General features: G+C 46.8%; 1 protein-coding gene across 3 annotated transcripts; it reads left to right on the plus strand.

Annotated features, from left to right (window-relative positions):
• Positions 1-136: 136 nt before the first annotated feature.
• On the plus strand, positions 137-10,605 carry SMIM7 (small integral membrane protein 7; the record flags this gene model as incomplete). 3 transcript variants are annotated; one of them, XM_082383061.1, is made up of 5 exons in its annotated part: positions 156-286; positions 368-409; positions 908-960; positions 5,027-5,117; positions 9,556-10,605. In XM_082383061.1, the coding sequence occupies exons 1-5, from the start codon at positions 261-263 to the stop codon at positions 9,569-9,571; spliced, it is 228 nt and encodes a 75-aa protein (XP_082239187.1). In that variant the 5' UTR covers positions 156-260. The 3 variants fall into 3 exon arrangements, with proteins under 3 accessions (XP_082239186.1, XP_082239187.1, XP_082239185.1); XM_082383060.1 differs by lacking the exon at positions 9,556-10,605 and having other exon boundaries at positions 137-286; positions 5,027-5,121; XM_082383059.1 differs by lacking the exons at positions 156-286; positions 368-409 and adding an exon at positions 416-808.
• Positions 10,606-11,028: the final 423 nt, after the last annotated feature.

Below are 11,028 nucleotides of genomic sequence, written 5' to 3' on the forward strand. Positions count from 1 at the left end.
CAGATGGCTCCGCCCCTTGGGTGACGTCATGCTGTCGCCCCGCCCTTTCTTGGTTACCCTCCCCAGGCCTTCATAGCAAGGAGCGGCGCTCGCTCTTTCTTTAGGGGGCTCGGCCTGCAGAAGGCGGGACACTGCCTGCCTTGGTCTTTGATTGGTCCAGCCCTCTCCAGAGCTGCTTCGAGATTGGTCGGCTCGTGTTCCTCTCCCCTCCCTTCCCGAGGCTTCCGCTTCCTGTTCTGACGGACGCTCCGGCCGTAACAATGATCGGGGACATCCTGCTCTTTGGGTAATTAGGGGGACCAGAGGATGGGACGTGAGGGCCCGACAGGGTGGGGACGGTACAGGTAACCGCATTCTCCCTCTGCAGGACGCTGTTGATGAACGCCGGGGCGGTGCTCAACTTCAAGCTGTGAGTAGGCCGCTTTGGACCGTGGCTCCATCCGGGGGACCCGTAGCCCCGCCTTCGCGAGCGTGTGCACGCCGTACGCCGCCGGCCCCGCCCCCAGGTCCCAGCCCCAAGTTCCGCCTCCAACCGGGTCCATCCTTTTGTGACTCTCCGCGCCGCCGAGACTTGAACTGCGGACTCTCAGTTCCCGCGGGATCCCTCTGCTCGCACCCATGAGAGCCTCAGACCCATCCCCCGAGAATCTCTTAGCCCTAATCTGTACCCGCAGCCCCGCACCTGGCTCCCTCGAACCACTCTCTCCACCCCGTCGGTGGCTGCAGGCATGGCTGTGATTGGCTGGGCAAGGGGTGGCCCAGGGAACATCACTGAACCGCGCAAAAGAGGTCACACAGCGAACCAACGGTAGGGCTAGAGCTCCCCTCTGAGCTGGGGATCAGGGCCCGGGGACTAAGTGGTCTGTTTGTCCTACTCAAAGCGGTCACTGTCTGCTTCTCTTTGTAGGAAAAAGAAGGACACGCAAGGCTTTGGGGAGGAGTCGAGGGAGCCCAGCACAGGTAAGGCCTCCTTTCTGTACCCTGGAATTGGTACATTTCAGAGAGGACAGTTCCTTTTCACCAGTTTTCTTTTAGGGGTGTGTGTGTGTGTGTGTGTGTGTGTGTGTGTGTGCGCGCGCCTGAGTTTGTGCTGTTCCTTCTACCCACCTCTGTCATCCACTGCTTTCTCCTACCAGACCTCCCTGCATAGGTCAGCACTCATATCACTTCTTACAGTTATAATTTTCTTTTATGTATGCTGTCATTTGGCTAATATCTAGCTCTCACACTTGACCTTAAGCTCCAGAGAAGAGGCTCCAGCTTGTTTTGGCTCATCTGTGTCCTTGCAGTTCCAGCATTCCAGCATGAATGAATGAATGAGTGAATGAATGAGCAGCCTATTGTTTCCAGAATGCTGTAAACCTGTTTGTTTAATTTTCAATTAGATTAGCTTTCAAATAAATCAGGAGATGTCATATAGAGATTCAGACGTATGATTTTTCAAGAAAAAATTGGAACATTCTACAAATTGGGGTTCAAGCGACCTTTTGACGCCTGTTGAATAGGAGTTGAGAAGGAGGACCCCACTGAAGCCGGGCCTGTGGCCTCTACCTCATCCCAGCCCCCGCCCCCTTATCTTTGTATCATTTCACATGCCTGGATCCTGGAGGCCCTAGAATATATACTTCCTGCTAAATTGACACATGTGACTATTTGGAGTCTAATGGGACCTGTACATGACTATTGTATCCATTCATTCATTCGTTCACCAAACATTTATTGAACACCTGCTCTGTACCAGCCACTGTGCTAGATGCTGGGGACACAGCAGGGAACAAGACAGAAGTCATTCCTGCCTTTGGGTTGTACTCCTATGGGGTGGGACAAACAGTCCCTAAACAAGGAACAGACAGTGAAGAAGAAGATGTCAGGAGGATAGCAATGGGGTTGCTGCTCTGGCTGGGTTGTGTGGAGGGAAGGCCCTCTGAGGAGGTGGCATTGCGGCCAAGGTGGTGGGTGCTATGATGGAGCATTGCATGAGGACAATAGGAACCCTAAGGGGCAGCGAATCTGAAGGCAGTCTGACAGCTCCCTTTATTGGGGGCCTGCCAGGTGGTGGCTGCCTTGTTAGGTACTTCCTATGGGTGTTTCACTCCACCTCCATTCCTAAAAGGTAAGGAGCATTTTCCCGTTTTACAGATGAGGAAACTCAGGCTCAGAGATGTGGCTCAACTTGTTTGTGGCCACACAGCAAATCAGCGACAGCACTGGGATTTGAGCCTGGGTTTTTCTGACTCCAGAGGTTGTCCTCTCAATCACTAGACTGTCCGTCTGTTCATTCATGCATTCATTCAGCAGCTGTATATGTTGCTTACCCACTACATGGAAGGCACTATTCCAGCCCCTGGGGCTGTGATCTATAGATCTGAGTTGGAGCTGTGGTAGGTGGGAGATTGGCCACGTGGGCTCGAAAGTGGCGGGAGCATTGGTGACAAGGATAGTCAGAACGGTGGCTTCCCTCTGATCGGGGGCTCCCTGCTAGGCTCCTTCAGACTAGGACTCTGTGTTGGCAGTTGACCCTGTAGATCATGCTCCTCTCCCTCCATCCTCTGCCTGGCTGATCCCTAATATCACAGTGGCTTCATTTATTGAGAGTGTCCTGTAAGGCACTGTGCTGCAGCCTTCACAGTCCCCCATCATCCCCATTTACACAGGAGGAAACTGGGGCACATGTAGGCCCACGTCACCTCTGTGGAAGGTCAGTAAACTCCAGCCCATGTTTTATTTGGCTGCGTTGGGTCTTCGTTGCTGTGCGCTGGCTTTCTGTAGTTGCGGGAAGCCCGGACTACTCTTCATTGCAGTGCGTGGGCTTCTCATTGCAGTGGCTTCTCTTGTTGCGGAGCATGGGCTCTAGGCGTGCGGGCTCTAGAGCACAGCCTCAGTAGTCATGGCGCATGGGCTTAGTTGCTCCACGGCATGTGGGATCTTCCCGGACCAGGGATCAAACCCGTGTCCCCTGCATTGGCAGGCAGATTCTTAATCACTGCACCACCAGGGAAGTCCCCAGCTCACGTTTAAGGTTGGAGTTCACAGTTTCCCAGTGAGACTTACTCTGACCCCACCCGCCTCCCAATGCATGCCAGGTTGGGTTCCCCCATTATAGCTCCCATGGCACTTGTCCTAGTGAATAATCAGGTGTGTGGTTACTTGCTTAGTATTTGTTCTCCCTGTGAGCTCCTTAGGGCAGGGACATGTGTCTCATTCCTTCCTGTATCCCCTGCACTCAGCTACTCCCTGGGATGAGTGGCCTTTAGTCAGCGTTTGTTCATGGTAAGAGAGGCTATTTTTGTGATCCTGGGCTCAGAGAAGGGCCTTGCCAAGCAGTGCCTTGCAGACATTCTGGGAATGGATCTGTCTCTGACATTTGCAGTCTGTGCTGGGCCAACACTTATACAGGGTATGCTGCTACGTGTCGCTAACCCTGTGGCATGGACAGCACTGGACTTGTCTAAACCATGTAGAGCAAGACCTTGTGCTCTTCATGCGCTTGGATGGTGCAGCAGTGCCAGGTGGTGGTCATGTTGGGTTTCTGTGGAAGTTTCTGAGCTCCTGCCCGGTGTTCCATCTCTGGTCTGTGGATGACACTTTGGGTAACACCCTTGTAGATCATCTAATCTGGATCCGTTCATTTCATTCTGGAGGCCTCAAGAGGCTGGGCAATCAACTCAGAACCCCAGAGGAAGGTCCTGGAACCCGAGTCTCTGGAGTCTTCTTTTTTAATTAATTAATTAATTGCTGCGTTGGGTCTTTGTTACTGCGCACGGGCTTTCTCTAGTTGCGGCGGGGGCGGGGTACTCTTCGTTGCAGTGTGCGGGCTTCTCATTGTGGTGGCTTCTCTTGTTGCAGAACACGGGCTCTAGGTGCGTGGGCTCAGTAGCTGTGGTTCGCAGGCTCTAGAGTGCAGCCTCAGTAGTTGTGGCGCACGGGCTCGGTTGCTCCACGGCATGTGGGATCTTCCCCAACCAGGGCTCGAACCCGTGTCCCCTGCATTGGCAGGCGGATTCTTAACCACTGTGCCACCAGGGAAGTCCTTCTGGAGTCTTAATGTACCAAATTCCTTCTTCTTGGAGTGGTTTCTGTTCGTTGGCATCAGAGGGGACTAGAGTTAGTCGTCACCAAAGCATAACTGCCATTCTACTTGCCTGAATTAGTATGCTTTTTCAGTTGTAAACACTGAAAACCAGCTCAAAGTGGCTAAAGCAAATTGAAACATCGAAGGGTAGAATGGTCCTTGGGCACATGTGGATTCAGGGCTTAAACTGGCTCTCCAGCTTGTGACCCTCCCCAGCTCTCTTTTCCTCCTGGGTTGGTTTTACTATCAGGCTGGCTTGTGTTGACAAAGGTGACCCTAGAGCAGGGCTTGGCACATTTTTCTGTAGAAGGCCAGATCATGAATAGTTTAGGCTTTGTGGGCCGTAGAGTCTCTGGTGCAACAGTTCACCTCTGTAAGTTGAAAGTAGTCATGGATAATATGTAAATGAGTGGACATGGCTGTATTTTAATAAAACTTTATGGCTGTTGAAATTTGAATTTCATGTAATTTTTGTGGCTCACAAATACTTTGTTGTTGTTTTTTTTAACCATTAAAAAATATAAAAAACATTCTTCACTCATGGGCTATACAGAAATAGGTGGCAGAGGCCAGCTTTGGCCTACAGGCCATGGTTTGCACCCTGCCTTAGAGGACTGGGCTTACATCTTTGCAGTCCAGCTAGCCTGGCAGAAAGCAGGTGCCTCTTTCCCGGTAGTTCAGGCAAAAGTCCCAGGGCTGGCTCTCATTGGACAGACTGGGGTCACGTGCCCTTCCCTGAGCCAATCGGAGGCTGAGTGCTTGGTCCTCTCAGGGGGTTGGTCAGTGGCAGCTATAGCCTGAGTGCTCAGGGCTGGGGAACAGAGGTGGCCCAAATGAAAAGCCATGCTGCCATTGGAACATGGGGGCAGTGGGTGTGGGGTGGGTAGAAGCACACTGCAGCAGTGACAACAGAAATGTTAGCACTGCTTGTGAAAATGCTTTCTGACTTTCCAGGTGACAACATCCGGGAGTTCTTGCTGAGCCTCAGATATTTTCGAATCTTCATCGCCCTATGGAATGTCTTCATGATGTTCTGCATGATCGTGTAAGTCCAGCCCGCCTCTCTCCTTCGTTGTCATTATCCTCAGGGTCGTTCTCTAGGATGACCCTCTGATGGTCGTTTTCTGTCCTCACAGTCTGCACTTTTGTGTCATGCTTTCTGCTTTCAAAGTAAGAACTCTCCACACTAGAGAGGAAACGGGGGTCTATAGGAATTAAACTATGTCACTGCAGTCCAGGCTGGAGCTTCGATTGGAACATGGTGTTCTTCACGTCCTGGCTGTGCCCGGTGCCTCAGCAGAGGCTGCCAAGAGATGCCTTCCCCTGAGCCCATGGCTCCGTCACCTCTCGCCAGCTCTGTGGATTGTGCTTAGCCTGTACTTGACTTTGACCAAAGTGGAAAATACGTCTTGAAAGGCTAGCGTGCTGCCGGCTCTTGCTCCCAGCCTGCTGGAAGCCAGCAGAAGTGTATTCAGGCTTTATTTCTGCTTTTTATGCCTATTTTATTTTCTCATTAGGCTAAAAAAATCCAATTGGATTGGTTTCCCTTTCAGTGTCAGGACCATGCTGTTAGTGAATTATGAGACTCATAGTAAACAGACTCAGGGAAAAAAACAAGGAGAATCTGGGGTTCTGGGCCAGGCTGTGCCCATCTCCATGTGCTTCCCCTAAAGAGGAAGAGAGTGAAAAGTTGGCTGTCTTGAGTCATTGAGATGCTGAATTTGGGGTTGCTGTGCGGTCCTTGTGCCAGCCCAGTGGCTGTTTGAGGGGATGATTCCAGGACTTAGGAGATCGGGGGAGGAGGGGTTTCTGTGCTGCTGAAAAGTATTTTAGAGCCCAGAATGAGGGCTGTAATGTATGCCCAGAGAGGCCCTTTTTGGGAGCTCACATGAGGCCTGCCTAGGTACAGAGAGGGCTCATGAAGAGATCAAGGAATTCGCAGAAGAGTGTAGGAAGTATAACTAGCTCTCACAGGAAGTAGAAGTGTTGGGGGGCTCCTCCAGCCTTTGTCTCTCTAGATTCCCACCTATCCATTCATTCATTTATTTATTCAGAACTGTCTTTTGAGGGCTGTGCTCTGGGATTACAGTTGAGACCAAAACAGCCATAGTCCCTGCCTTCAGCGAATGCACAGAATAACAGGGATGTAAAATAAGCAAATAGGGGGAAAAATCAGTTGTGAGGTGGAGAATTGGAAGGGGGCTCGCAGTTTAGGAGGGTCAGGGAGAGGTTCTCTGAGAAGATGCCATTCAAATCAAGACCTACAGAACGAGAGGAAGCCTGCCATTTGCAGAGCTGGAGAGAGGCACAGTAGCACCAGAAGCAGCATTGGCAAAGGTCCTGGGGCAGAGAAGAACTCGGTGTGTTTTCATCATTTTGTTCTTTTCTGTCCATTGGCTTCATCGTCCTCTCTTACCTAACTAGCTACTTTTACTGCTCTACCTGCTGGCCTGTGACCAGGATGGTAGCCTCAGGCTTTGTGACCTCCCAGCTCAGCCCAAGGCTAGCTTAGCCCGTAGCCCAGTGTCCTGATTTTGATTTCTGGGAGTATCTAGGTGTCACCCAGATCTACTTGGATTGGGGGTTCCTGCTTCCAGCCACATAGGTCAGGGGTCAGCAAACCACAGCTCATGGGCCAAATCTACCCTCTGCCTATTTTCATGAATGAAGTTTTCATGAATGGAGCCCATGTCTGTCACTGCTTTTGCACTACAATGGCAAGGTTGGACCATTTTGGCAGGCTTACAAAGCCTGAACTACTTACTGTGTAGCTTTTTACAGATCCCTGACCTAGGCCAGCTCTTTCAGCACATGCCGTGAGTGAGGGAAGCTTCTCTCCAGAAAGGGCTGTGTCAGGGAGGCAGAGACTGGCTTTTTCAGGATATCAAAAACTGGAAATCACCTAAGTCTCCAAGAACAGGAGGAGAGTCAGGTAACTCGAAGGACACCCATACGACCAACTGACACAACACCATCATTGATAATGTGCCTGAAGGTCCTGTCTACACAGGAGAATGGTTTGAAAGTAAAGAAGGTCGGGTGTCACCTGTATGCACACTCTGGTGTCAGTTGTGACTTGCACGCAGTAAACATTGAATAAATGCTGAGTGAGTGTGTGAGGGAAATAACTTCCAGTGAGAGAGTTGGAAGGATCTACTCCACACTGTCCACGGAGGTGACCGTGCTGTGATTGCTGAGGAAGTTAGTGGGCTCAAGGGGTAGTTTGCTATTCCCTGTACTCATTTCTGTATTGTTGGAGCTGAGCGCAATTGGAAATTTTAAAAAGTCATAAAAAACTTGAAATACAGGGAGAAAGGTGTCTGAACGTTTAGAGATCAAGGGCACTGATATCTGCGACTTTGAAACATGAAAAATAAGGTAGATGGATCAATGGATAGATACACAGTAAAGCAAAGCATTAATTGAAGGTGGTGTGTATGTGGGTGTTTGCTGAACTGTTATAACTCTTCTATATGTTGAAATCTTCATTAAAAAAGTATGGGCGGGGAGAAGATAGGGAGAAAAGGAGAGTGTCAAACCATGGAAAAGGGTTTTAATAAGTAAAAAGTGGAAGTCAGTCTTCACAATTCAGTGTTTTGTAGTATTTTCATATGGTTGTGCAACCGTCACTACTCTCTAATTCTAGAATATTTCCATCCCCCCCAAAGGGAAACCCAGTACCCATTAAGTATTTCCTTCCCATTCCTTCCTCCCCCAGCCTTGGGCAACCATTGATCTCCTTTCTGTCTCTATGGATTTGCCTATTCTGGGTATTTCATGTTGATGGAATCATACAGTATATGGCTTTTTGTGTCTGGCCTCCTTCATTCAGCATAATGTCTTCTAGACTCTTACACGTTGTAGTGTTTATCAGTATTTCATTCCTTTCTGTGGCTGAATAATAGTCCATTGTATGGATATGCCACAGTTTGTTTATCTGCTCATCAGTTGATGGATATTTGCAATGTTTCCATTTTGAATAATGCTGATATAAACATCTGTGTACAAGTTTTTGTGCAGACTTAAGTTTTCAGTTTTCTGGTATATAACCAGGAGTGGAATTGCTGGGTCATATGGTAACTATATTTATCTTTTCGAGAAACTGCCAGACTATTTTCCAAAGTAGCTGCAGCAGTTTACATTCCCATCAGCAGGGTATGAGGGGTCCAGTTTCCCCACATCCTTGCCAATACTTGCTATTGTCAGTTTTTTTGATTATAGCCATCCTAGTGGATGTGAAGGTTGATTTGCATTTCCCCAATGGTTAATGACATTGAGCTTTCATGTGTTCATTGGCTATTTGTATATCTTCTTTGGTGAAATGTCTTCAGATCCTTTGCCCATTTTTTAGTTAGGTTATTACTGAATTGTAGTTCTTTTTATGTTCTGGATGCCAGTGCCTTATCAGATATATGATTTGCAAGTATTTCCTCCCATTCGGTGGATTATCTTTTCAGTTTTTTGATGGTGTCATTTGAAGCGCAAAATTCTACAATTTTGATTAAGTCCGATGTATCTATTTCTTTTGTTGCTTGTTCTGTTTGTGTTATAGCTAAGAAGTCATTGCCTAACCCAAGATTATAAGGATTTACCCCTAAGTTTTCTTCTAAAAGTTTTGTAGTTTTAATAGTAGGTCTGTGATCCACTTTGAGTTAATTTTTGTATATGGTGTGAGGTAGGGATGCAACTTCATTCTTTTGCATGTGGTGACCCAGTTGTTCCTGCCCCATCTGTTGTTATTTTTTCAAATAACCTTTTTATTTTGGAAAGAGTTTAGATTTATAGAAATGTTGCAAAGGTAATACAGAGAGTTCCTGTATACAATTGAGCCTTGAACAACATGGGGGTTAGGGGTGCTGACCCTCCTCACAGTCGAAAATCTGAGTATAACTTTACAGTTGGCTGTCCGTATCTGCAGTCCTGCTTCCATAGATTCAACCAACCTTGGATTGTGTAGTACTGCAGTATTTACTATTGAAAAAAATCCATGTATAACTGGGCTGGCGCTGTTCAAACCTGTGTTGTTCAAGGGCCAACTGTGTATCTTTTTAACAATTCTGTGGTTTTCCCCTGTAGGCCTGTATCATAACCTATTCCCAAACTTCATGAACATTTATACAGTTTCTAGGCCTTTTCTATTCCAGATTTTCTTCAGTTAACAGAGTTATCTCTAATAATCGTTTGTTTACTCAAAGGTCTTTTTATTTATGAAAGTCACCACTGACTTGCAGTGATAGAGAATGGGCTAAAATAAAATGTTAGATTCATATCAAGTAGATACTTTTTAAAAGAGTTACTTTTTTTTTAAGTGTACAGTTTGGCAGCGGTGTGTTCACATTGTTGTGTAACAAAGAATTACTTACAAAATCAGAAAATGATGTAAAATAATCTTAGTGATAGTAACCAGAAAATATTTCCTGAAAGTGTTTTCAAGGCAACCGCTTCCCATCCTCATGGATGTTTCTGCCCTCTGACTTTTCCAGGCTCTTTGGCTCCTGAGCTCCAGATACAGAACCAGAAACCTTCTCAGAGTGTCTCTTCCTCCATTCCTGACGACTTCAAGAATGTTTCTGCCCAGAAAACCGGTGACCTTCCCAGAAAGTCCAAGCTTGTGGTGGGTGGAAAAAATGTTCGCCAAGATGAGCACAGTTTCCCAGCCACGTCACTGTTTTCTTTTCAAAGATATTTTCACTTTGATCTCTGCCTTGAAATGCTGTCTACTTAAAAGAGTTTGAAGGGTGTTTATGTGAGGGGCTGTGGTATCTAGATTGTTTAATCAGATCAGAATCCTTCTTCTACCAAACTTTCACTGGAAACCCATTTCTGGGTATTTCTTGGTTTGTTTTTAATAACCATCCTTTTTTGGTTCAAATTATACAGATTTTTAAAAATCTTCTTTATCCAGGGATCTGAAGCAGAAAGGTTGGCTTTTAAGTTTGATGCACCCTCTTATTGGCCTGCATTTGTGAGGAATGAACAAGTTCATAGTTGCTGCGTCTGTGTCCAAATTCCTTCCCCATCCCAATGGGCTCTGCTTGGCCACTCCATGCTGCTGAGGTTGTCCCCAGGGCTTGAAGGGTGAAGTGTTATGGGTTCCTGTGGAAGAGAGGTGCAGAGCAGTTGGCAGGGTGGATGGGGGTTTTATGAGAAACTTTGCCTTGCCTTGAAGCCCTCTATTAAAGTAACTTTTGGGGCCATTAATTGTATAGTTTCTAGAATGAGAGTGATTTATGTGGTGATATTGGGACTCAGTTCTGAAAGCTTGGGTTTTGGGGTCTGCTTTTCAAGTGGATGATTTCAAGGTTGAAAAACAAGCCTCATTGGAGGAAATACAGCATTTTGCATAGAAGCTTCTCTGGTTTAATCGCCAACATGACACTTGGGTGGTCAGTGCCCGGATCCTACAAGTGTTTGATTTATTTGTTGTGGTTTTTGAAATCCTAACTTGCAGGTAACCTGGTGGGAGGAATAAATAAATATGCAGGCTCTTAGAACTAAACAGCATTGAAAATAAAGCTCATTTATGAAAAGGACCTTTTGTTTATACATTTTTTAACCAAGAAGTCCTTTGTAAATTTTTTTTATTTTTGTTACTTTCATCGGGTTTTTTTTTTAAATTATTGAATATAGTTGATGTAAAATGTGTTAATTTCTACTGTAGAAGTTGACTTTCAGTTTGAGTTGTTTCAAATTACACTGTGGGAAACACCTAGGATTCATTTATTGTGGAGGCTGTCAAAAAGTCAGAAAAGAGGCAACGTTAGATACTCCTTTTCAGTTTTTGTTCAATAAATGTTGGGCAGGAATTGGGCAAATACGATTTTGACGGGCTGCACCTGGAAGAATCGAACGAGTTAGTGATAATGGTGGGATTTTGCTAGGCCAGGGTCAAGTCCACTTGTCCTCCTGCTCAGCTAATTCATTCTACTTCATAGCTTCTGTAATTTATTCCCTTG

The sequence above is a fragment of the Balaenoptera borealis genome (assembly GCF_965194805.1).
Source record: "Balaenoptera borealis genome assembly, chromosome: 2".
Taxonomy (NCBI): Eukaryota; Metazoa; Chordata; class Mammalia; order Artiodactyla; family Balaenopteridae; genus Balaenoptera; species Balaenoptera borealis.